This window comes from Macrobrachium rosenbergii, chromosome 51 (genome assembly GCF_040412425.1).
Source record: "Macrobrachium rosenbergii isolate ZJJX-2024 chromosome 51, ASM4041242v1, whole genome shotgun sequence".
NCBI lineage: Eukaryota > Metazoa > Arthropoda > Malacostraca > Decapoda > Palaemonidae > Macrobrachium > Macrobrachium rosenbergii.
Window position 1 is genome coordinate 49136434 of NC_089791.1, and position 27627 is coordinate 49164060.

At 41.3% G+C, this 27627-nt stretch overlaps 1 protein-coding gene across 1 annotated transcript in view; it reads left to right on the forward strand.

Annotated features, from left to right (window-relative positions):
- The window catches only part of AIMP1 (aaRS-interacting multifunctional protein 1), a 95012-nt gene extending 69705 nt beyond the window's left edge, over positions 1-25307 (forward strand). The window contains exons 5-6 of the mRNA XM_067095452.1: positions 132-302; positions 25020-25307. Coding sequence (XP_066951553.1) covers positions 132-302; positions 25020-25253 — 405 coding nt within the window. The 3' untranslated portion in view covers positions 25254-25307. The remainder of the gene's footprint in view (positions 1-131; positions 303-25019) is intronic.
- Positions 25308-27627: the final 2320 nt, after the last annotated feature.

Consider the following 27627-nt stretch of genomic DNA (forward strand, 5'->3'; position numbering starts at 1 on the left):
TCTGTTATGGAAAACACAAACATAAACATCCAAATTAGATTCCAGTTAGATCCTTGTTTTGATCATCTGGGGAGCAGTTGTGGTATAAGAAGACAATTTTTTCACGTTAATACAGTATGTATTTGTTACAGGTGGATGTTGGTGAAGAGAAACACAGAGTGGTTGTATCTGGATTAGTTAAATTTATTCCAGAAGCGGAGATGCAAAATCGTATGGTGGTTTTACTGTGTAACTTAAAACCAGCTAAAATGCGTGGTGTAACATCTGAGGCTATGGTCATGTGTGCTTCGACACCTGAGAAGGTTAGTGTAAACTCAAGTTCTTTTTTGTGTTTAGGTTAGGTGTAATCCACTGTTACAAGATATTTTTAATTTTTATCATTCTTGGTTCTCACCAATTTAGATATATTTTTAGTGTGAGGTATGGTGCAGAGCTTTGAAGAACAGGATTACAAATACTGATATTTGAAATTACTTACATTCTTGTCATTTTACAAATTACATCAGAATCCAGTGGTAAAAAAGCTAGGTCAACTGAACTCCATTTCATTTCTAGTAGCTCCTAATAAACATCTTTTACCACATACAGTAATGCTAATGTACTTTAATCAACTCCTCTCCCCATATTTCATGCTGCTGCTGTTGAAACTAAATGTGCTCATACAAATTGCATTAATGCTCTTCCCTTATTTTTCCCTTATCCTAAAATTGTCATAAAAACCTTATATTGAACAGATTAAAATTATATATTGTACAGACTATATGAAGCTGGTTTAATTAGTAAAATATATTATATTCCTGTTCATGTAAGCTTTAAGGGAAATGATGTTAATAAGGCAGCCAAAGCTGTGACCAGTTCTAATATAACTATTCATGTAAGTGATATATATATGCAAGATATGTGCTTAATGAATCTGATGACAAAACAAATTAAGCCTTCTGTTTTTTAGGGCATTCTGTATTTAAAAAATTCCACACTGAAGTAATTTTATTTGGTCTTTGAAATGGTCACTTGCTTAACCCAGGAGTATGTTCTTTAAAACCCACATGACCCAGTCCCAGTATGCACAGAATGCAAAACAGTACAGTAGTTACAATTGAAAATGTTATATTTTAATGTGTAATATGCAACCAACATTGAATATCAAATCTTGGGAACAAATCCCTTAACCCTTTAACGCCGAAGCCCTATTTTCAAAAACGTCTCCGGTATGCTGGCATGCCTCCGAGGTACCAAAGCGAAAAAGTTTTTAAAAATCACAGCGTATTAGTTTTCAAGATTAAGAGTTCATTTTGGCTCTTTTTTCTCATTGCCTGAAGTTTAGTATGCAACCATCAGAAATAAAAAATATCATTATCATATATAAATATTGAATATATATGACAGTGAAAAAAAACTCGATATAATTGTATACAAATCAAGGCTGTAAGGAAAAAAAACGGGTTGAAGCAATGAGTTAATTTTTTTAGTTGTATTGTACACTAAATTGTGATGATTTTGGTATATAACAGATTGTAAAACGATTAAAGCAACACAGAGAAAATATTATCACAAAATGATGCATGAATTCAGAACGGTAGCGGACGTAAAAAAAGTTTTTTCAAAATTCACCAAAAATCAAAATATTGTGCTAGAGACTTTCCAATTGTGCCAAATGAAGGAAATTGATTGAATATTACTAGGCTGTAAGTTTTTTAGCTTACAATTGCATTTTGAACCATTTCGATCGAGTTAAAGTTAATCAAGGTTGATTTTTTTCTTATTTATCGTTATTTCAAGATGTAAATATAAAAAAACTGTGAAGAGCTAAAGGAATGATATATTTTTTGTTGTATTCTATATGAAATTGCGCACATTTTGATGTATAACACTTATGTAACGAATAATATGAAAACGGCGAAAAAATTACGCAAGCTGACGCAAGAAATGACAGGATTTTCAGCGGAGTTCGCTATGAGCGGAGGAAAATTTTTTTTTTTTTTTTTTTCAAAAAATTCACCAAAATTCTAAATATTGTGCTAGAGACTTTCCGCTTGTTGCAAAATGAAGGTAAATGATTGATTGTTACCAAATGTAATAATTATGGCTTACAGATGCTTTTTCGATCATTTCGTCGAAATCGTTGACCGAATGTTAAAATTCACTTTGGTTGCTGGGTCCTTCTCCAGCATCCAGTCTAAAACTCGCCACACGCCACTTCCGACAGGCAGCATGCACCTTTCACGGTCCTGATGCCTTGTGACATATCTACAAACGTCCTGTTGCAGCACGAATACGCAAACACTCGCCAAAGTTCTGCAAAACACGCTCATGCAAAATATCGCCTCCCGCAAGGTCCAATGCTGATGCTATCTGGCGTGGAGAGGAGGGAATTCAAGCGCATGCGCCTGGGTGACGCCAAAAATAACACAACACCTGGACCGTGAACTTCCCAGCATCCGCCAAGGCGCCGTGGATTTGAAATCTCTTCCGCAAACTAGGCGTATAATTATTTTTCCGCAATATTTAAAAAGCATTTTCAGTCGATGTTTGCAACGCCCACTGCATTCGACAGACAATTTTTGACGACGTTTGAAACGTCCAACAGGCGTTTAAGGGTTAATATGGTCACATTGTCAAAATTTTTATTTTATTCAATTATATGTTTAAGAAGTAGTAATTCTTTTTAGTATTCTAAAATGTTGATATAAATATTTTAAAAAAAGAAATATTTAAGAGCTGTTCCATATTGTGTTTACCTACATTATTCTTAGTTTTCTGCTAAAAAGATTTTAGTTCAGCACCAAATTAAAAACTGTACACCCATTCCTATGAGTAATTTCCTAAAATCATTAAAATGTTTAGTAGATAGGGAACTACTACAGGTATGTATTTCAGGAAGCTAGAATTCACCCCGCTGTCCGGCTGATGAAGAGTTAGAGGAATTTATTTCTGGTGATAGAAATTATCTCGCTATAATGTGGTTCGGATTCCACAATAGTTGTAGGTCCAGCTGCTAAGTAACCAAATGGTTCTTAGCCATGTAAAATAAGTCTATAATCCTTCGGCTAGTTCTAGAGAGCTGTTAATCAGCTCAGTGGTCTGGTAAAACTAAGGTATACTTTTTTCTTCAGGAAGCTAGAGTCATCATGTTTCGCCAATATCTTTCATATTAATTGATGGATCGGTGTGTTACTTTGCAACAGTGTTTTTCATGCTGTCACCTAATTTTTGGTAATAAATTCAATTCCAAATTCAGCTTTTTCAAGCACTTTACTCTTGAATTTGATTGGGTAGCCAGCAAACTGATTAACGCTTTCGGACATACGAGCTTGGGTAGTACTGTACTGAACTTGTCCTGAGTATCTGCTTATGGTAAATTCCTCACTACCACCAACTTTCCTTTTTGACTCCACCATTCTTCTCCCTACTCTTCCTTTACATCATTACACCCTGCAGCATATGTTACTTTCTTCATGAATGCGATTGTTTTTATTTTGTATGCATAATTTTGTGATAAAAAGTTATTTCATATTTATTCTAAATTCATTGTTCTGCATATATAATAAAAAAAAATAATGGGTTAAAATCACAGGACAGTTTATAACCATTTGAGGCCATGTACACGATATCATAGATGTATATCAATAAATCAGTTTTATCTTTCCCTTATTCCCTTATATATATTTGACCCTGTAATATAACCATAATCAATATCTTTCTTATTCAAATTTATTCTGAATTTTTGGGCAGCTTTCTCTCAGCTGTAAACTTTAAGACATACTGTATAGCAAATGCATTTCTGCATCCACAGGGACATTTCAACATGTAGGCCATAACTGAACAGCAACGAGACAACCTTCTCTATAGTTACTGGGTACACAAGTGAAAAACCAGTCGTTTAACCCGACATTTCATTCATCAACTACAAAAATTTTGGAAACCCCTAAATTCTGTATAACCATGTAGGTCGTTAGCTCATTGCATCCTACATTGCTGAGTGCCTGAAAACATTCCATTACATAAATATATTGCAAGAGAGAGAGAGAGAGAGAGAGAGAGAGAGAGAGAGAGAGAGAGAGAGAGAGAGAGAGAGAGAGAGAGAGGAATAAGTACCCAAGAGTGCTTATTAGAATGAATTTGTAAATCTTGACGGGCTAGGTTTGGCTTTGTCCTAAAACTCAAAAGTAAAGTGCCTTTAAAATCTGTGTTTGGACATGGAATTTTTTATAAAAAATTAGGGGAGGGTGTGAGAAACTTGTTTCAGTACCATACCAACCAGTCGATTGGTTTGAAAGACACAGTGATCCTCGTCATCGGGGATAATGGGGGCCAGAACCCCGCGATAAGTGAAATTCCAGGTAGAGCATTGGCTCCCCTAGGAGTGCATATACTGTATATACATGGTATATATTTAAAGGCTTTTACTGTATAGCCTTTCCCACACTGTTATAAACACTTCCTATGCACTTAAACACTGTATTACTATTTTGATCTCCTATCACAGTAATATGCATAAAAAAAGATCGCCCCATATTTGTAATGCTTTACGCTCTGAGAATCAGCTGACTGAAGCTGCTCACTACTAACGAAAAGAATTAGGAAAATAATTTTTTTAGTTGCCAAAAGAAACAAATTTATCAATGAAATTATTTTAATTTGTACATAAAAAAGATTATGATACAGTAATTCATATTTCATTGAGAGAGAGAGAGAGAGAGAGAGAGAGAGAGAGAGAGAGAGAGAGAGAGAGAGAGAGAGAGAGAGAGAGAGAGAGAGAGAGAGAGAGAAATGGTGTGTACTGTACACAGTAGCTTGGGACGAGACTAAGTCTTGACTAAGTCTTGACAAGCTGGTGATGAGAGTATATACAGCATCCTTGAGTTGCTTATGTATGAAATCGGATTTTAATTATTTTTACAGTGATTTAAGATGAAACATCAACAGTGATAAGATATTCCTTATGTACCACTCACGTGCCTTGTCCGAGTGCCTGTATTACTATTTTGATCTCCTATCACAGTAATATGCATAAAAAAAAAAAGATCGTCCCATATTTGTAATGTTTATGCTTTTGAGAATCAGCTGACTGAAGCTGCTCACTACTAACGAAAGAATTAGGAAAATAATTTTTTAGTTGCTAAAAGAAATAAATTTGTCAATGAAATTATTTTTAATTCTGGTACATAAAGTTTATGATACAGTAATTCATATTTCATTGAGAGAGAGAGAGAGAGAGAGAGAGAGAGAGAGAGAGAGAGAGAGAGAGAGAGAGAGAGAGAGAGACAGTGTACTGTACAGCACAGTAGCTTGGGACGAGACTGCATGTATCCTTGAGTTGCTTACGATGAAATGGATTTTAATTATTTTTACAGTGATTTAAGATGAAACATCAACAGTGATAAGATATTTCTTATGTACCACTCACATGCCTTGTCCGGAAAGTGCCTGTGGGTATATAATGGCTTCCAGTCCTTGCGGCCGGTCCGCAAAGTCGCTTCTTCACGCAACATGATGAAACATCGCTGTTTTCCCGCAATATGGCTGCCGATATGGTGGTACTTTTTAATTTTAATTTTTCGATGAATATTTGAAAATCCGCTGATGCAGTGAAGTATCTTTTTGTTTAACTTCATTTTGTACTGAATTATATGTCATAATGCAATGAACCAACAGTACTTAGCAGATATTAATAATTATTAATGGAATTAATGAAATATTTGGGTCTTCATATCGCGACTATTTTTGAAAATTTCGAAAATCCGCTTATATATTTTCTCTTATAATATACATACGTAATGGAAAAACTGCAAGTCGTGAATCACGATAGTTGAACCGCAAGTAGCGAGGGTTCACTGTATTGGCAAAAAACAATGACTCAAACTTCTAAAATACACAGTAAGGCATAATGAAACTGGTAATAGCCAGTTAAAAGGTTATAACTGTTTTTGGAAGAAAGGAGTACCACATGAAAAGGTGATGCTTATTTACAAAAACAATTTTTTGAAATGATCCCTTCCTCTCCATTATACTGTATAGCTTTTACTTCCGCATCAGCGGTAGTTTGACAGATTAAAAAAAAACCCAGAACACTCGGTTTTCTGTTGTCTCCTATCCATCTACTTCCTCCACCCTCCACCAGGGAACTGAAAGGTACCAACACTTGTAGCCAATCAGTCTACTTCTGTCGCTGGTTTCAGTAGGAGTTTGCCAGTTGCACTTTGTTTTCTTTTGGATTATAGTTTTATTTTTTTAATATTTGTTCGGTAAAAACCTCTAAGGTAAGAGTTGCAGTAATAGGCATTATTCCAGTTTTATTGACCCTCGATACGTTTTTGCTGAGGGAAAGGTTATCATTGGACAGCTAAATGAATCGTAGTTGAATGAAATGCGGTAATTGATTGTGAACAGAGAGAGCTTGTTAGATTGCAGAAACAACTACTGTATACAGTACATAGAGGATAATACTAGTAAGACTTAAGTTAAAGGGATGCATGTCTTATCTGCTTCTCCATTTAGTAACTGGTTAGGTACTCTGCTGCTTCTCTTCGATATGTTACTCCAAATGAGCTTCCCATCAATTCAGGGCATTAGATTTGATAGGATGGAGTCATTTTTTATGTTTACTTGGCGTAACTTTTATGGGATTTTATTATTATCATTAGTGTTTTCTTTTCTGTGCTACCCTCCTGAGAGTTTGTTAGTTCAGGTTGTTTCCCATGTTGGAGAAAGGGTCAACGCCCCTGCTTTTTCTTGCCTTGTCCTTGGCACGCCCTGTCTTACTCCCTCGTGGCTTGAAGGGACAGGGAACCAGGACATGTCAGAAAGCCGTGTGGATCTGTGCCTGTTGCCCCCTTCCTCTGTTTGGTCTGGTAGGGCATCAGGTCTGGCATTAGTGGTTCCAGTTCAAGCACCAGAAGTTGTTTTGCAATAGGATCACTCGAGTAAGAATAAGAGGAGTCTCCCAACAGTTTTTCCCTGTTTAATTTTACTGTATCAGATCAGCTTGGTAGCAGTGATGCTTTCCGATACGATAGTATTTAAGAGAGTTTAAGCTGCCTTGTTGAGGAAAGTTACCCTTTGCTTTGATCAGTTTTGCTTCAATCCCCTGTAGCTAAGGTTTAAGGATAATATAAGTATCAGTTAGGTTCTGATGAGAAACCTAGACTGCCTTCGGCCAGAGTGATAATGCGCCTCAAAGTTTTGATGCACGAGTAGCATGTGTCTAGCGTGAAATTGCTCATTTTGCCGCAATGCCATATTCTTGCGCATGCTTGTCTATCACTTACCCATACACCTATCGCTTGTGTGCCTATGGCTTTTACGCCTATCACGTGCATGCCCGTGGCTTTGGCTTGTGCACCTATTGTTTGTGCGTCTATGGCTTGTACAGTAAACCCCCCGCACGCATTCGCGGGTTTCTCTGTGAAACATATCTAGCCATCATTCTCGGAAAATTTGCCCATTCACTGTATTTTTCACTGAGAAATATTCACTAATTACTGTATTTTCATAAATTTTCATGAATAAATGCACTTTTGTGATAAAAACTATTAAAATACTCATGTATACATTTTGCCAGGGTTTTTTGGTTGGTTTGCTTATCAAAATGGGCAGTTCTAAGTGTTTTTAGAGGGGTTTTAAGACATTCATGGATTTGACCTATTCGGGGGGGTATGGGACGATCCCGCCAACACGGGGTTCACTGTATGCCTCTCGCGTGCGCGCCCTTCACTTGTGCTCCTGTCGCATGTGCATCTATGGCTTGTATGCCTCTCGCATGCTTGCCTATGGTTTGTGCCAGCTTCTTGCACACCTGTGGCTTTTGCCTATCTCTTGTGCACCTGCCATGTGGACACCTATGGCTTGTGTGCCTATCTCTTGCATGCCTAGGGCTTGCGCTCTTATCGAATGTGTGCCTTTAGTTTGCTATACGCCCGTATGCCTATCACTTGTGTGCTTTTCGCTTGTGTGTCTACTGATTGCACTCGTTGCCTGCGCACGTCCTCTGCCCAGCTATCGCCTGCCCATAGAGAATCTTGGAGTGCGCTATCGTTTCAGCTTCCATTTAAGTAGGCAGGTGGTTGCTGTTAGTAATCTCAACATTCTGTATCGGGGATTTCAACTCCTTTTCCAGTTGCAGGAGTTTCTGTCAGTAAACAGTTGGTTACTGTCTCATGTTTTTTCTGATTCCCCCGTGGTTTAGTAATGTTCTTGTTATCGTGAAATTTTCCTGATCAGAATTTAAAACATTTGGTTGAGCCGACAGGTTTTCAACTGAATCAATCTTCCTATTGAGCCAGAGCAAGTGGTTTTGTCGGTGGTGATTAAAGAGTAGTTTTTAGCCCTCGGTGAAAGCTTATCAGTTGTTAGTTCAGTGTAATCAACTGCTGCCCCTCCACTATTGAGCATGGTAGTCTTTGCCCCAGTCTCTCTGGTGGATTTTTGGTAGCTAATACTTACCCTGCCTGTGGTTTTTACATCGAAGTCTAAGCACATTATAAATGGATTCTGTAAGTGAATAATGTTTCATTGATATTTTGCTGTTTTTTTTTATTAAAGAATATGTACTGTATACTGTTTGAGAGAGAGAGAGAGAGAGAGAGAGAGAGACTGGATTTTACATCGAAGTCTAAGCACAATATAAGTGGATTGTGTAAGTGAAGTAGTGTTTCATTGATATTATATGCGTACTGTTTGAGAGAGAGTGAGAGAGAGAGAGAAACTTTAGTGTTTATACATCAAAGCACAGTACTGTATAGTAGTAACTTGCTGGGGACGAGAATTCAAAGGCACTTATAACTATGGCTGGGATGAGAATGTTGAGAGTTGCCCAAGTATGAAATTTGGATTTTAAATATTTGTACAGTGATTAGAGATGAAACATCAACAGTGATAAAATATTCTCTTGTGTACTGTTATAATATGTATGATAATCGTAGTCAACTAAACTTGTAATGAAATACGGTACAATCAATCAGACAAAGCAAAAAATATGGTAACACTACCTCTGTGATCTTTTGTAAACCTCCTGGATTTTATTTTTTTGTGTTTTTTTATGTTTATGGTACAGTAATTGATATTTTCATTAAAGGATATATACAGTACAGTGCTGATATACAAGAGAGAGAGAGAGAGAGATTATACGTTGTCACAAAAATTGTTACATGACTGGAGCATGGAGGTTTTGAGGTGCCTACGCATGAAATTCAGATTTTAAATATTTTTATGGTTATTAGATTAATACAGTATACTGTAAATGGATTCTATAAGTGAAATAATGTGTCATAGATATTTTGCTGTGTTTTCTCATTAGTATATGTATACAGAGAGAGAGAGAATGACGTTGCAAGAATTTTTTAAATTTATGGGTGAGGACTAACCACAAAATGATGTAAGCCAAGGACTTACTGTAGTAAATAATTTTTTTATCATAAATGTATTTGTACGTAACCATGAAAATATTAAGATGACGTAACAAACCTTGCATTCTGTTTGGAGGTACGTGTCTCATCATTCTAAACTACCCATGTATTTTAGATATGCTCTATAAAGTAGTACTGTCCTAAAATACATAACTGTACAGTAAATATCATTCAAAATCATCTTACAACACGGGAAAAGATTAGTATACTTAAAATGCACGCAGTGCATTACAGTAGGCCAAAGAAAACATGCATGTCTGAATGATAGGGAAACTTGAGAGTAACAGTTTTAGGCCGGTACTTAATTTTGCAACATGACTTTGAAATGATATTAGGGTGTTCTGGGATGATAGTTTAAGGGTATCGGCGGGGTCGGAGGTTAATTTTGAGTGACGGTGTTCAAACTTACACAGGTATTACCTCTAGTTCGACCGAAGGTGCACAGAAAATTTCGGGTGAATTGGATGAAAACTTATTTTTTTTAACGAATATATTTCTTTTAAACAACTTTTTTTTTTTGTTTTTTAAATAACATCTTCTTTATTTATCATTCAATTTAAAAAAAAAGTAATAGCAGAAAGTTTAATTCCCATCAAATAAAACAGCAAACTCAAAAATCTAATATGTGATGTATGCTATTTTAAAAAAATATTTTAAAAAATGTAGTAAAAAATACCATAAAATTATATATTAAATTTTGGTAAAAAAATTTTTTGAGAGAAAAAAGAAAAATAAATTTGCTGATGTGTTCTCTCGCTACCTTTATTCAAATTGCTTTTTAGATTATTAAAATCCATTCATAAATAAGGGAGTTTTTGGAATTTGAATGTAGAAAAGTATGTTTTGAGAAAAATGCAAATTAAAGTTTTGCTAACCATTTATTTTGCTTTTAGAAGCATATAAAGCTTCTTGAAAAGCCACATGGCACCTGTTCCCTCTGTACAACAGATATTATTCCTCTAAAAAAAAAAAAAAAAATTATCACTTAAAGAAAATAGTTTATATTATTTTGGGGTTAAATATAGAACGCCACTCTGCCTCTTGTGCTGCCAGGTTTTCAAGTGAGGCTAATGAGCCCCTCCATATCCTCCTTTGATGTTCTTTGCTTCTTTTGCTTTCTTAAATGCACAGCAGACATTCGTTTCCTGGTCTTCTCTTTCATCTGAAGGCCTTTTAGGTTTTCTCCTGTCGTTTTTCTCATAATAGTCAGCAATGAACTTGCTGCATAACCGATATCATGTTCCAGTCTTTATCACCGTGCTATCACTCAATTTATTGAGTCCTCCAAGCACACTCCTAAACATAACTTTGTTTGTTGTTGTTACATATTTCGAAACATACTGTATATCTTTTTCAATGCCATAAGACGAAAGACAATCCTCTTCCGAACGTGGTTTATGCATTCTTCCTTGAGCACTGGATATGGAGTGCCATAAGGACCAGTGCCCTCATTCAAACTGCACACTCCTTTTTCTGGATCGGGGTCCTGTGTCACCCGGTGAAATAGTCCATTCAGCACTTATTTCTAGGTAATTCCGCTGCAGATACCAGAGAAAGCTAAATGAAATGCTGGAGTTATTACCCCCAGAGCGAGCTCCACTAGATGGAGTCGTGTATGGAAAAGGGGTGAACTACAAAAACACGGAACCTTATCCTATAGAGACTCCCAATGTCAAAAGCCCCAACGAGAGAGGTGCCACATAAGCTTCATGCACTACTGCAGACTGTATACAAGGCAACACTAGCCTCATTCCATTTTAGCATCGTTTTTCTCGCTCACACGTGTACTCATGGATCCTTATTTTGTGCTCTATTTTGATTTTTGCGGCATCCTCAAAAGGTTCTTCTTCAATTACTTGAGTACCAGTGTTTTGTTGTTTTTTAGGTGATTGAGGCTTTATTTTCCCTTTAGTTTAATAATTAAAGGAATTTATAACGCCTGCCTCGATCTCCTCTCACGCCGCCTCTGACCTCTTGGTCTTGGATCGCATATTTGTTTTTTGTTTTTTATTTTGTATCCCTTTTATTTGGATGTTTTACCATTAATGATCCCTAATTTAGTTGGTTTGATTAATTTTTTGTTTGTTCTGTACCCATTTACTACGAAAGTGCTGTTTAACGCTTAGGCTACGAGCTACCCCCTCGGCCCATTCGCTTTTATCATGACTTCACACGTGGAGTGATTTTTATTATGGTAGTGATGTTTAGAGTTTAGGCTACGAGCTACCCACTCGGGCCCATTCGCCTTTTATCATGGCTTCACACGGAGTGATGTTTAGCGCTTTAGGCTACTTAGCTACCTCCGTCGGGTCCCATTCGCTTTTATCGGGCTTTCATTACGAGAAATGTTGTTGAGCTGCTTAGGCCAATGAAGCTTCCCCAGCCCCATTCGCCATTATCATGGCCTCATTATGCTTTATTTTGTCACTCACTTCTCTTAGCCTTTGGGGATCTTTATTTTCATTGGTACTGTTACGGTTTTTATTTTTGTTTTCATATTTTAGAATTTTGTGTTCCTTCCTGGTCAAGTGCTGTCTTGCTGTTTAGGCTACGTGGTTCCCCTCGGGCCTATTTCGCTTCTTATTTTGGCTTTATTTTGCCTTTTGTTTTAGACTCACTTAAGTATGGGAAACATGATTTTCATTGTTACATTTAATTTTTTGACCTTGTGCTTGGATGCTTTTGAATTTTGTTAATTTTGGGATACTTTCATTTAACTGAGGTCGGTCATGTCCCTTCACGCCCATGTTGTGTTGGGCCTGCCTATCCTCCTACATGTACCTTATAGACAATTTTGTTTATTATGATTTTTTTTTATTTATTTGTTATCCTTATTTCCCTCTCCTAGGCTTCCTTCCTTTACATCGCCTCAGTTAGGTTAGCCTAGGGGTTGGTTGTAACACTTTTTCTTCGGGAAAAATTGCTTAGGAGGGGACGATCTCGACCTGTACATATGAGTTTCATGTCGGTGATCTCGTTTCTGTACATGTGTGTTTATGTCTGGTGCTTCTTTGTTTGGTTTTGACTTGGATATATTGCCTACGCCCACCTCCCTGTTTCCGCTTTTTCACTTAGGCTAATGTTCCTAATAAGTTAAGCTGAAGAAAGGAGGGTTTACCAAGCGAGCTCATCCTAGTTCAATCCTTCTTTGGGTTGTTTACCAATGGTGACCGGGAGTGCTCTCCCACCCTGTTCACACTTTTTTACTGACTATATATATGTTATTTTGTGGTTTCGAGAGTCCCTTTCTCTCTTTTTATCCTTTGCTCTCTCTCCCTTGGTTTGTTTTCAAAGTTTGTTAACTTTCTAAGGCTTGAGAGCAATTATCCTTATTTTTATGTCGTAGCTAAATCCCTCCTCTGCATTGATTGATTGTCCTTCGGTGTGTCTGAGTTGGCACTCCACCTGACCTGGAGGTGACCAGGAGGCTCTCCCACCCTGTTCACACCCTTTTATCTTCATTGCCTCCTGGCCGTAGAGGTTTTTGCCCTTCCTTCTTTTCTCTCGCTCTTGTCGTATGACACAGCTTACATAGCGAGGGGATCATGAGAATCTCTGCGCCCGGGAGTGCTGTCCCACCCCTGGTCACTGCTTTGGGTTACCAACCTCCTGGCCTATCCTTCCCTTCCTTTTACGTCGACTATTTCCTTCAAAAGCTTCCTACATGTTCGCACCTCACTGTTGGGATTCATAACAGGCCAGTTAGCCATTTCTCCACCTAACTGTCTTCTCTGCTTTATTTACTTACTCGTGCTCCTCCTCCTTTGCTACTACCTGTTCGGCAAGCCTCGCTATTTTGTTGGGCCTCCCCGCTTACTTGCCACGGCGCGGTTTTAGTGTTTAGCCACATGCCATTCCCCACCGCCATCACTGCTCAGGATATCCTCCTCCTCCAAGTTTTCTCTCTGGCCGGAGTGCGCTCCACTTCCCAACAGTTCATAACCTTCCCACATTTTGTTCAAACATGATCGCTTCGGAATGTTCTGTTGACTCTGTTTTTATGTTCTGAGTTTTGTCCTGTTAGCCCGGCCTCGGGTTTTCCTGGTCTGACCAGGGCTATGGCTGCTACGGTAGATTTGCTCCGCATCCGCTCCAGCATGCCCTTTTCATATATGTTTTCGCTGGTTTTGTCAAGTACAGGAAGGCCCGCTTATCCACAACAAAACCAGCGGTCGCGTGAGTCTATAGCTCCCATTCCGTGCGCAGTCTGTTTTGGATTTATAGTTTCCACAGAAGGTTATGAAGCACGCTTATGCCTCCTCGAAAGGCTTGATGAACCCGTGAGTTTTATATATACCTGTCGGCTTCGCTCTCCGCCAAACTCCGCCTCATGTGACTTATTTTGACTGAAGGTTGTAAAGTACGCTATGCTTTCTCCGAGCAGGCTACTTGATGAATCCAGAGGTTTTATTTACACCAGTCGGTTTTATCGCCGCCAAACGCCGCCTGGCTTATTATTAGTCGCTTGGCACCCGAATAGATTGGCGCGTACGCTATGCTCTCCCAAGCAGGCTACCTGATGAACCAGAGGTTTCATATATACCTGTCGGTTTTACTCCGTTAAGCCACTCATGGCTTATTAATAGTCGCTTTTTCAACTCCGCTCGGGCGATTCTCGCACTGGTAGGTTTCATATAAAACTCATCGGTTTCTCCGCCTCTTGTGGCTTATTAATAGTTAATCTTTCGGTGTTTGGGCTTTCTCCGGCGAGATTCCGTGGATCGGTAGGTTTCATATACGCCTATCGATTTCTCCGCTAAACTCCGCTTTCCGGCGCGATTCTCGTAAATTGGTAGGTTTACATACACCCATCGGTTTTTCTCCTTCGCCAAACTCCGCCTTATATAAATTATTGATAGTTGTTCCTCCAGTGTCTGGGGTCCTAATTTTCCCTCCTGGAGGCCGCCATGAAGTCTGAATCCGCTTCGCCTGTTAATTGTTTACGGAGAGTTTTCTGAAGACGCTGCCCTTCTGTCTCGCTTCTCGACCTGTGAACATCGCTCCGAGCGATAAGTAGGTGCGGAATAATTGAGACAAGCCTTTTCCGCTTAGCTCGAATTAGGTGAGGCAAACTTTTCCTTTAGGGATTCATTTTCTCATCCCTTTTTCGACGGTTCCTGGTCTACCGTCCCTGTTGGAAGTCAGTAAAAAAAAAAAGACCACCCTTTTTTAAACCAAGAAGACTCTGCCCGCTTTCATGGATCGCCGGATTCTAACCAAAAGCATCTATCGCAGTTTGGCCCGCTTTCTGAAAAGGATTGCTCAAAGCAAGGCGGTTACCCCTCCTTCCTTTTGTTGAAAACTTTTACGGGTCTCCTTATAAGGAGCTCCAAGAGAGGGTCATTGTCAACCTATTAAACCAATCCATCTACGCCATGGTCCATGCCTTCTTTTCCCAGGAGCTAAATCCCAAGAGACACCAAGACTCATTGTCAATGGATCACCTGTTAAGTCCTGGGTCTCGTCGGAATTCTATCGCTCCGGACACTTCCACCTCTTTTTCCCTCCAGTCTGGGGAATCTGGTGCCTTCCCTTTATGCTTCCCAGCATGAAGGCACCTCCTGTCGGGGGTGTGGGCACACGGAGGTTGGTGGAAGGGCATTTTCCTTCCCGGTCTGGTATCCTCTTATCCGGGTTTTACCAGGACTGTCAGAACGCAGCATGGCATCTGGTCTGGCAGGATCCATATGAGCCCTCAGCTAGGAGCGACACATCGCTCCTGGAGGACTCCTAACGGAGGGCAGGCGGAGAATCCCAAGTTCACGCCAGCTGTGGGGTCTTACCAAAAGGCTCTGAGAGCCTGCTTTCTTACCCCCTTGTGCTCCGAATGTAGCCCCTCTTATCAACAGGCTTGTTTTGAAAATTATCGCTGAGGCATTTCCGGGAGACAGATATCACAGATACATTCACAGTGAATCTTCTAACCCCGGACTACGCTTCTAATTTATTCAGCGTACAGCTCCCTAAGCTTCGAGTCAATTTTCGGAAGCTGAAACAGGTGTAAGTCAGGCTTGCCCGTTCCGCCTTGAGCTGAAAAATCTTATGAACAGTTTCACCTGGAGAATTAATCTTTTCCCCAGGTGGGCGTTGTTCTGACGCCCATCTGGGGCTACTATTGTTACCCAGAGCCTCCGTTCTCATGGGTGTCTACCCTCGAGCAGAAACGGTCTGATCTTGCCGGGACCTGTCCCAAGTCTGGCAAGAAGTTCATGTAGTTCAAGAGCCCCCTGCTCAGGTGGTGGTGCAGGCTCTTCAGGTCTCTGCCCCTAGACAGCCGTCAGCTCTCACTCCCAGCCTCCACCCTCGATGTGTGCGGGTTCAGCCAACACATCAGCCCCTTATAACGCCCCGTGTGTCTCTGCCTCCCCACGGGAAGGAGATAGCAATGCCCGCCGGAGTTTTCTTTGCTTCATACGAAAACCTAAGGAAAGAATTTTCACTAGACATTTGGCAAGAGGCTCTGACCCTCGGGGTTATCATAGGAGCAGGGATGCATCCTACTCCTCTCCGAGAAATTGGGAAGGCTTTCGTTTCACGGGAGGCAATCAAGCCTCCTCCCTGTAGTATTTCTCATATGGGTGGGTGGGAGGCTGTACCATTTTCGGGGCCACTGGAACTTCAGTTCCTGGGCCCAGAGTATAGTTATCAGGGCCCGGGGTGGAGCTGGACTGTTGTTCCCAATCAGGTTCAATCAGCCTCCGGCCAGAGTTCTGGGGGTCTTTGTGAATGGCCTGTCAGGCTTTTTCAGTCTGCCAAGGAAGTTCCCTTCCACTGGAAAATTTTTTTCGGGGTGTCCCGTTTGTTTTCCTTATTCATGCGGCAAGTCTCGGTTGCTTACAGTCTTGTGGGTTCGGATCCTACTGCGCCTCGTGGAGCCGTAACCACCTCTATAGACCTTTCCGACGCTTCCTTTCACATCTTGGTTGCAGAAAGGTCCTATCCCTTCTTGGGATTCAGACTCGGGGAGCAGGCGTACCCCTTCAGGTTCATGCCCTCCTCAATGCGGCTCCAGAGTCTTTGCCAGTTTGAACAATACCGTAGTTCAACAGCTCCGGTATTAGGAGGCTATGCTAGCTGCATATCTAGTTGCCTGGCTCATTTGGGCACCCAGCGTCGGGAATTGCCTGAGGGCGCCGGTCATTATAATCGGTTTCTAGAGTCTTTGGGCTTCTAAGTAAAACCAGGAAGGAATCCCACCTGATTCAGGAGGGTAGCCTTCCGTAGTTATGAATCCAGTGGAAGTGGAAAGAGATAGCAAGGGCATCTTATCATTTCATCATCTCAAGCATACCTCTCCCGTGCCCAAGAAAAGGTCTGGGTTTTCTCAGTTTGCTTCAGTGACGGTTCTCCTTCTGAAGTCAAAGCTGGAGTTTATGACCGGGTATGGTGGAGTCAGGGGCGTGTCTCCTTGATTCCTCCTGCTTGAATAGTGGCCTCCGGCCTTGCACAACTGTCAAGTGCTTACCGGAGTCAGTTCCTCTCCAGCTTTCCCCCTCCGGCCTCAGTATTCCACACACGTCACCTCTCTGGCGGGTGAGGTGGATATTTTTGGCCCAATGGGTACATGGTACTTAGTCGGTCACGTTCGGCAGTTCCATATCAACGTTTTGGAGGCGGTGACAGTCTTCCTGTCCTTGGAAACTTCTTCCCCCAAGAGGTTTCCTTTTAGGCTGGTTCTGAACAAAACAGCAATAGTGCGCTGCGTAAACAAGTGGTTTTGGACTCCGAATTGCTTCGTTCAGGTTATGGTTCATTCTTCTCCATAACCAACAGGCGAGGGTGCCTCTGTCTACCACCCTTCTCGTAGGGGTCCAAAAGGTCACTGCTTTTTCCCTATCCAGGGCCTCCCCTGGTGTCGGAATAGTCCTTAGGCGGAGCGTCATTCAGGTAGTCTTGTGACCTTTTCCTGGGCCTGGAAGTAGGTCTGTTTGCAACCCAATTCAGCCACAAACTATCAAGCTGTCACGTCTGGTATAAACTCAGCCTCGTCAGCCCCCTCAAACTCTGATGTCCTGGCTTTGTGGTCTTTGTGAATCTTACAGTTTAGGAGGAAACTGATATTGGTCCTGTTATTACTGTTTTCCTGAAATCAGTTAAGGGATCCTTCTCTACTGCAGTATGGTTCTGCAGTTAAGTAACTAGCACTCTTCACATAGTTTTCGAAGCTACAGTACTGATGCGACCGCATTGGCCTCGAGGAAAGTGTTTTGTTGGAACCAGACTCACAGGCCCTTAACTTTCATCCCTAAGGTCTGTGTTCGTCTAAGAACAGTACTCCGTCCACATTCGGTTTCCTGGTCTTTGAGTAATGTATCGGAGTTAGCTTCGGTAACCAACAATCATCTTGTTCTTATCTTTCATTGTTAAGGAAGTCCCAAAAATTTTTAATCAGCTTAGCTTCTAGTGTTAGTTTTCCTGTACTGTCTGCCCTGTCTGACGGAACCAATCAGTTTGGTTTGTCTGGCGGAACCAATCAGTTTGGTTTCCCCTCATCAGGGGTAGTGTTGTGAATTCCTCACCCTAACTTTCTATCTACAATTGAAGGTCCTCATTTTCGGTGGTCACCTTGGAAAGTACTCCCCTTTTACAAGGTCTGTTTCTGTGTCCAGTTTCCTCCTTGCAGGCTTTTTTTAGACAGGACCTCGCAATTTTGTCAGGTCCTCTCCTTTAAAAAAGGGGGGGGCATTGTCATTGGGTCTGCTATTAGGCAGGAAGTATTTTCTTAATACAAGCCTATTCAGGTGCTATTCTAAGCTCATGATCTTAGATGGTGACCACTTACATTATTTTCATTACATGAACTTAGAGGACCTTACTTATGTTCAGGGTAGAATTCTCCTAGTTTTCAACGTTTCTATTTAAGTCTTTAATAGCATAAGAATGATGTTTATTTCTCTGTTACTATTTCACCGGGTGACACGGGACCCCGATCCAGAAAAGGATTTTGACAAAGGAAAAATCTATTTCTGGAGAGGCCCGTGTCACCCGGTGACCCACCCTGTTTTTCATTCTCTCCTCCCTTGATAAACTTCATTCTAGTGAGGTGGGTGCTAACATGGAATGCGGCTAGTGTTGCCTTGTATACAGTCCATGAGTAGTGCATGGGCTTGTATCGGCACCTCTCTCGTTGGGACTTTTGACATTGGGAATCTCTATAGGATAAGGTTCCGTGTTTTTGTAGTTCACCCTTTTCCATACACGACTCCATCTAGTGGAGCTCGCTCTGGGGGTAGTAACTCCAGCATTTCATTTAGCTTTCTCTGGTATCTAGCAACGGAATTACCTAGAAATAAGTGCTGAATGGACTATTTCACCGGGTGACACGGGCCCCTCTCCAGAAATAGATTTTTCCTTTGTCAAAATCCTTTATATGCTGTCGAATAACAAATACTTTATATATGAATTTCCTGTCTAGTGATCTTTGCCACAATGCGAGAGCATCAGCAGCTTCCATATCTCCAGAAACTACGTCAGGGACAGCAATTACATCTTGAAAATGCTCATTCTCTTCCTCCTCCCCCTCCTCATCATCAGATAACTTCAAAACAAAGTCATCGGTGCCATCATCATCATCATCTTGATATATTTTTGCAAGGGAATAATAAATTTCACTCAGAGCGAGCTTCGTGATAGGAAGTACTTGGCATCTCCTCAACACACGTGGTTGGTGGCAACTTGTGAGAAGCCACAACATTAGCTGTGTCTATACTTTTAGCTTCAAAATAAGTTTTGATATTGCGAGAGCTTGCTTCCCTTCGCTTACTAAACTTCTTTTTTGGCATGTTGGCAATATATATAATACACAATTGACGTCCAAAAGTCTGAGGAAGTGTTGCAATCGATTGAAAATAATAAATACAGGATTACATCAAAGAAAATAAGAATTCTCTCTCGGGACAACTGGCTCGCATTATTCAGTCTTGGGAAGAGTTGCCATCTCTATCAGGAAAACATATTGTACGGCATATGAAAAAATACGCAATGAAAAGAAGTACAAATACTTGAAGAATGAATGAAAAATGAAATAGTAAAACCACCCCTAACCAGACCTTTAATTCTTTACTTGGGTGTGGCCTTTAAATTGGCCTTTAAACCATTTAAAAGGCTTCGTATCGATATTATCTTACGCATGGCAATGGCCGGGACCCAGATCTGTGGAAATATGACGATAACTAATTTTCACGAATTTGAGCCAAATCACCAAAATCACAGGCCGCCGATACCCTTAAGGTATATATATATTTTTTGAAGTGTCAGGTTTGGCGATGAACTGTTAAAATAGGCAGTTATAAGCATTTTAGGGGTGTATATAGCCTGCTTAAGAGTAACAGTAGTAAGAGAGTACAATAATGTAAGGTTACTTAGGGTGTTTTGGGATGATGGTTTGGGATGTAGTTTTGTTTGAAATGATATTAAATTGTGTGATAATTTAAGGTATATTTTTGTTTGAACAATCAAATTAAGCAGTGAAATGTTAAAACCAGCTATTATAGCGTTTTAGTTTAAGGGTTACAAAGTATTTGGCAGTTGTAAGCCAGTTATAAGCATTTTTAGAGGGGATTTTTGCATTTCCGCAGTAGGTTCCGGAACCTATCCCCTCATAAAAATGGGGGAGCACTACTTCTTAATCTAAGGGTCTCTTTACAAATAGGGGGGTAGCATTGGGGAAGGACTAGTCCCTGCGCAGGTTTTTGATTTTGGAGTTACTATACAGATATTCTCTCTATTCGGGGTTTTCTTGCAGAGAAGTTTCGCCTTTACTTGCGGCATTTATTGTCTGTGATCACATCTAAGGGGTGGTTAGTCCTTATGGGAGTTTTTTTTAGTGAAGCAGAGGTCTTCTCATCCAGGTCATATGAATTTGGGGAAGTTTTTTGACTTGGCAAGACTCAGGCTTCGGTTCTTTCCTGTTACCTGACTGGAACAGTCTCTAGAAGGCAGAGACCTCTTTAGGAATGATCGCATCCAAGGAGGCAAAGCCTTGTAAAAGGGGAGGATCACAGATTCATCTGGAGACTACCTAGAGGGACACCATAGCGGTGTCCTCCAGGTTCGCTGTCTCTTGTTGCAAGAGGGAACACCCTTCGCAGCAAAGAGAAACAGCAAGAGATCCGAGTCCAGACAAGCCAGAGCCAGAACAATGTGCTAGTCGGCATAAGACACGTCCGAGGCAAGGAGAATCGCTTCTATCAAGGAAGGGGAAGGAGCTTGACTGGGTTGCTCAACCAAAGTGAACTCCTTGTCCAGGGAAAAGGCATTCATCTGGTTGAGAAAACCCTTATAGCAAGCAAGGAGAGTGGCAGCCCCAACAAAACCCTTGCATGGAGCAGTGAAGAGTTATTCAATGGGGATGCTGTGGTCCTCTCCCTAAGATCATTGTGCTGACAAATCGGCGTGAAAATCTCTGCGAAAAGAAAATTAAGGGTGTCCGCATCCAGAAGAAGACCCTCGAGTCCTCCGTGGGCATGACACTCCCGATCTCTTCTCCTTGGAGAGATAACCTCGCCAGAACCCAGAAAACCATCCTCGACTACTCGGATGTATGGCGAGCCGATCTGAGAACCGAGCCCAAGATGTAGATCCTTCTAGCGGATTTCCCATAAGAAACAAAACTATTCGGAGTCTTCTCTATCCAACTTGCATCCCCTGACAGCAATGGAAAGGGTTTGAGGGAAGAGGAGAGAAGAAAAGCACTCTTACCTGTCCTGCTAGAAGGACCAGCAGGAGAGGCTGACTGCAGGCGATCGACAACCAGAGGTGATGACATCAGCACGGAGGAAGGAGAGTGCTAATGCCATGACAAAGCGCTAACCTAAAGAGAGGGAAAGTTCACTTGAGCTGAGTCACCTGAGGAAGAAGAACCTCGACAGCATTTGGTTCGCTGAACCGAGCGAGCCGAGCCAATCATTTAAATGCGATCAGGAGCTGGGCGAGCAAGCCGAACTGCATGAGCTCAGCGCGCCAAGCTGAACACATAAACGCGATCAGGGGCCGGGCGAGCAAGCCAAGCCAGTCTCGGAACACGATCAGGGACTGGGCGAGATGGCCAAGCTGATCCAAACCGATCGCGTTTACTGGGTGAGCAAGCAGGGCTGAGCCGAGTTGAGCTGGGAAAGCTCTGCTGTGAACTAGCACTGTCCTCAAAGCATGCTTTAATCTTTTCCTAGGCTGAAGCCCCTTGAGAAGGTTTAAAGGGGATTCTTGCATGTTAACCCAACTGCTGGAACCCAAGGGTCTGAGACACGAGTTTCGGAACTGATCGAGCACTCAAAATAAAGCAGGCAGGAGTGTCGAAACATCTGAATGTTTTGACACCTTCTCTCATCCTGTACCTAAGCCAGACCGGAGAGTGAACTCCCTAGTACTGGTTTGGCCAGTGCCCGAGATTCTGCCGAATCCTGGACACTTGACGACTCCCAAGGTGAGCGCTCGTGATCCCAAGGAATCCGAGTGCTTGATATGCCAAGGATTTCAAGCGCTTGGCGAGACTCCTGAATCTCATTAGAAGAGTCATCAGGAGTAAGCTCCTCTCGGCTTCCGAAGAAAACCAAGGAGGGACAGGCACAGAATCAGTCTTGGACACAGACCTCTACTCCTCCTTGCCTCTCCAGGTGCTCGAACCCTCGGGACAGAGACACCAGGCTGGGAACCTGACGGAGCACTTGTTTCAGAACTGATCGAACACTCTAAACTCAGTACTAGCAGGAAGAACTGGTACACTTGCATGTCTTGGTTCTTTCTCTCGCACTGTGCCTGAAACGGGACGGTGAGAGGTTTCTCTGACGCCAGTTCAGGATGCACAAGACTCCGAAGATTCTCGAGCAATTGGTGTGACTCGACAAAGTCGAGCACCCGACACAGCACCAGTCCAGAAGCAGAACCGCTAGAATAGCAATAGGAGCGCAAACCGAAGTCTGTGTGCCCATGACTCCCGAAACGCAAGACCTCTGGTAAGCTATTCAGTTCCAGAGCCTGAAGGCCAGGAGGAGCCGACGAGAGATCTCACTGCCTCCCCATGAAGAGAGGCAGTGCCTTAGAAGCCCCTTGGCAGGACTTCTTAGGTGAGGAAGAGGCAGCCTTCCTCTTCTTCGGCTGACGGGGGTGAGAAGAAGGGGAGAAGGTAGCAGAAGGCAAAGTCGAAGATAAAGTTGAAGCAGATGACTACATCTTACAGGACTTCTTCCTCGATCTCTTCTCCAACATCTTCTACAGGATGATAGTCAGAAAACACAGGAACCGCCGGGGCAGCTAAATCAGGAAGTGCAATGGGAGGGACCCAGGCAACAGGAACAACAGCAGAAGCAACAGGAGCAACCAGGCATCTTGGGCAGGAGGCACAGCAGGAATGGCCTGGTGACTGGCCAACAGGGCAACAGGAGCAAAAAGACAGGAGGCACAGCAGGAGCAGATGGGACCACAGGTATGACAGGAGGCAGTGGCACAGCATACAGGAGTGCCAGAGAACGAACAGTGGTTGGTCCCCCTGTCAGGGCACAGTGTTGACACCGACATGGGAATATTACCCATTACTGTCACCGTGGTCATCGTCAAAGTATCCACATTATGAGAGCAGCCTTCCTGCCACAGGGGAACTTCAGCTGCGCCTTACAATGCTCGCTGTCAACCTGGAGAAAAGAGGAAAAAAGATTAGAAATGGGAAACTCCTCTCACTCTGAGGGGTAGTGTCTTACGAAGCAGGAGGAGGTCCCTGAGAAGAGGTCATCTGACTGCCTGCACCCCCTCACCGATTTCCGAAGAGGACGAAGGAAAGATCTCTCCCGAATGAGAGATAGCCAGAAGGGACGCTACCAGATGAAACGAAGGGGCAGTCACCAAGGGTGCTGTCGGAGGTGAATAACCTTCCAAAGATGCCCAGCAATCCCCCTTCCAATAAGGATCCTCCCGGCAAAGCCACCCACCTCGCAGGCAGCGAAGAGCAACACTCGCACAAGACAGACAAGGTTATAGTCACACTCCCAAACAAGGAGCAGAGGACGTGAGGTCCAAATGATAGGGGAGAGTAAATTTACACCCCTGGCCGCTGACCCCAAGAAACACATGCTGGGGAAAGACGGCCTTACCGCAAGGCTATCAAAGTCATGGGTTTGTATATTAAATAATATCAAACACAATATATACAAAACAAACACAAAAGATCCCACCGGGAAAGAAGAGCTTAATGACAATCGGGCAGAGAGCTCTGAAAACACATCTGCACATCATGACGGCCGAAAGCAAATTGGAATGTTTACATCTGGGCAGGTGGGACTCCTGCCTACCAGACAGTAGTTACTGCCTAACCACCTTGTTCAAGAGTTTTAACAGCAGTTTCTAGCTTCGCTGTTAGTAATTCCTAATATAGAGGACCTCAGGTTTGTATATCATGTAGGTAAATACTTAATTTAAGATTTTGTTTAAATACTTACCTCTCTTTTATATAAATTGCCCTCTGTACCTACCCACGTTCAAAGTGGACAGAAGTAGACTGATCTGCTATGAGTGTTTGTACCTATCGGTCCCCGGGGGCGGTGGGGGTTAGTAGATGGATAGAAGACAGATATTCATAGAAAACAGTGTTTTCTCATTTTTTTTTTTATCTGTCAAACTACTGCTGGTGCGGAAGTAAAAGCTATATAATGGAGAGGTAAGTATTAAAAAATAAATCTTGAATTAAGTACAGTATTTGTATTCTTAATAGAAAGCTATTGTATATAACATGCCTTATTCTTTATATATCCCAGTTGTGTTGCTTTAGCCAGACAGGCAGTACCCTAATCCCTGCATTTTGCATTGATCCACATTCCATTGTGCTCTTAAGGTGAGAAAACAATGACTGCATGTATGGGAGCTGGACCGTAAAACCTCTTATGATTTTTGGGTATTGTATAATAGACACATTGCAAAGGGTGGAAAGGCCAAGAGATGTGCCATGGTATAACAATCGTCTGGTCCTAAAATAGGAGGGCTATGAAGGTCTTGGAGAGGGGAGCACCTGTGGTGGCCACGTTTGGTAGGACAGTGGAATGTACTCAGCAGGGGAAGTAGTCCAGAAGCTTACTTGATCTGATACTATGGTACGATGGCCATGCTGACATCTTGAAGGTGCCAGAACAGGAGCAGGTGAAGAGGAAGAGGGAAGATTGTTCCCAGTATCCTTGCCCTGTACAATCTGTCCCAGACCCACTATGGGCATAAGAGTTATATCCCTGAGGCAAAACATGAAGTAGACTGGCTTTTATTAGAAGACCCAGACCTACTTGTAAGAAAATTATGAAAAGGGAGGCTGGAGATGAGTAGAGATTTGTAGAATATTTAAAGGTTACTAAATTCTGTTTTTCATTCATAGGCGTATTTTTTTACAGTGTTTGCAAAATTCTGTCCACAAGGGCTTGAATGTATTAATGCAGACATTGAGGTAATACTAGAGAATTTTTTGGCTACATTTATTTGTCAAGCTCTGGAAAGTCATGCTACCTCAGACACTATCTACTACTTTATATCTACTACTTTATAACAATACAGATTGGTTTTGTTGTGTTGTAAAAAGTCTCAGAAAGTTGTTACCAGAATTGTGTTTATAATGTACAAGCTGATCATTAAATTTCCCTTACACAGGTTGAGATTTTGGCACCACCAGAGGGAAGTCAACCAGGTGATGTTGTGTTATGTGAGGGATATCCTCGAAATCCTGATAGCGTGCTCAATCCCAAGAAGAAGATATTTGAAACTTGTGCTCCAGACTTGAGAACAGACAGCAATTTGGTTGCCACTTACAAAGGAGTCCCACTAACTGTTGGAAGTAAAGGTGTAGTAAAAGCACAAACTTTAGCTAATGTGCAAATAAAGTAAACATTTTTTACTCAGGAATGTTGTGTAAATTCTTAATGAAGCTCAAAATTAAAATATGTACTTTTTTTTACCTGTTTGGTTGATAATGACATCAACTTTTCCAGATGTCAAATTAATCATTTTAAGTGCTGATAATTTGCATCTTTAGATTATATATATGATACTCTTTTTATATATTTTGTAGGAACTCATTATTTTATGCCTTTGAATAATGATTACCTAAAATATTTGCATTTAATAGTAGAGAGGATATGCCATGCACTGTGGAAACTGTGGCTCTTGAACCTGTTTGCAAACAAGTAAACTATTGCTCAGCAAATGTAAACAATGGAGCATACAAGATTGATGCAATTGTGGAAAAGTATGTAAACCTATGCATTTCCTCACTTTGGACTTAAAGAGCTCCATGACCTACTATCCCATCTAGATGTGTCTTCGAAGTTTTTTAGGCTGTAGAAGTTACTGCATCAACCACAGTTCTGGATGTTCCACCAGAACCTGGACATGTCAACTTCATGCCAGGAGGTTATCAAGTAAAGCTTCACAGAGATGATTTTTGGTATCAGTTGCCTAGGTCATCGCCAGATCCTATGAAGATTTGTGTAAATGATGTGCTGAGAGGAATCTTGATCTGGCTGGAGGCTTTGTTCTACAAGTAGCAGGTTCCTTTTGTTAAGGTGGTTCAAGACTGTTTTGTCTTGGCAGTTAATGAATGAAGATCTGCACTCTTGCAGGTCTTGGTGTTGAAAAGGTCTTGACTTGAAGAGGTTTTGTCTGTATTTTGAGAGGGAAAAACCACCACAAGCCCTAAATTTACTAAATTGTGACATCCAGCTTTATGAACCTATTGACTAAGCCTCCCTTTCAGGCCTCACATTGGAGACATTTCAATGTCCACTCGATTATAATGGTAGGCACTTACAAGATTTTATTTTATTTTTTAAGGTCAAGTGGAGGCTGCTGGTCACACCTTATCAACTTCAGGTGGGCTAAGTGTTTTATGGTGAATCATTGTCATCATCTTATTAACCACTTATCTTTAGCATCCTACATCTAGTACTTGTGGGGTCACAAGCAAAATGTCAACCATTGTACAGTATAAACGAAGTGTTTTCCTCCATACAACACAGCTTTTTGATAGTGTAGTCGCTTGTTTCATCCTCAAGGAGTTACCTTTCATGGGCTACCATAGCTCCATGGGGACCAAACTAATATCAAAGAATTCTCTTGTAGTTGATCTTTTAGGCCAGGCATGCTGTAATGATTACTACTATAATAAGATGGAGTATAATGACTCAAAGATAAGATGGCACTTTCCTTATCTCAGTGGAAGCTGAAACCCAGTTTTTCCAATGTTAAAAGAACTGCAAGAAAGAGTAGCGACTATTGCATGAGTACATCCGCCCTCTTGTGTACAAACGGGCCATTAACTCTCTTTGGTCTATAGCGAACTGTTTATGTCTTTACCAGTGCTCTGAAAAAATTCAAATTTTTTCTGTTTTCATTATCGAGGCTCATGGAAACATAAAAAATAGCAAGAAAAGTGCTTTAAATATTAAGTTCCAATTAAAAGTTTTATTTTTAAACTTGTGGAATTGATAATTCACTTTTAAAAGCCAGAACCTGGCTCGTTGATTGCTACCTAGTTTCGTAAAGCGTTGATTGCTACCAATTTTCGCAACGCAAAAATTGTTTTAAATTCTAACTAAATGTTTTAAGTGAAAGAAATGTTCCACAACTTATTATTAATATAGAAAATCCTTTCAGATTATGCGATGTCTACAATGATCTAGGCAGTAAGTGAGAATAATTTAGACTAGATTTTTAGTGGATGTTGTCCTTGGATTATGTATCCTTAAGTGGCCCAGCTTAGACCGAGGACCCTAGGATCAGATAATAACAATATCTGGGCAAAATTAATCGATAGCTTAACAATAAGGTTACATATTAGTATAACATTTTTTCCTTTATATGCCTCTCTCCTGTGCACTCCTACATGAGCTAAATAATCCAGACTAGCCAGACATTACCTTATATCAAGTTAAGTGATAACTTGTTACGAAACATCCCATTTTTGGACTAAATTGTTAGCCTAGACCATGTAACCTAGGACTAGATGAAATAGTAATTAGGACTAGATGAAATAATAATCTGTGCTTAATGAGACAGTAACCTAGCCTTAAGGCTACATACTAAGGCAGGCTAATTGTGTTTTATGTAACCCATACACTTAAGTATGAATTAAATAATCCAGATTAGGCAGTAGCCTAGATTAGAGTAAGGTATAGCCTGGCTATAAGGTTACACATTGGTATACTTAACTTTACACATTAGTGAGTTCTGTTTTACATGGTAGACCAAATAGCCTAGGATT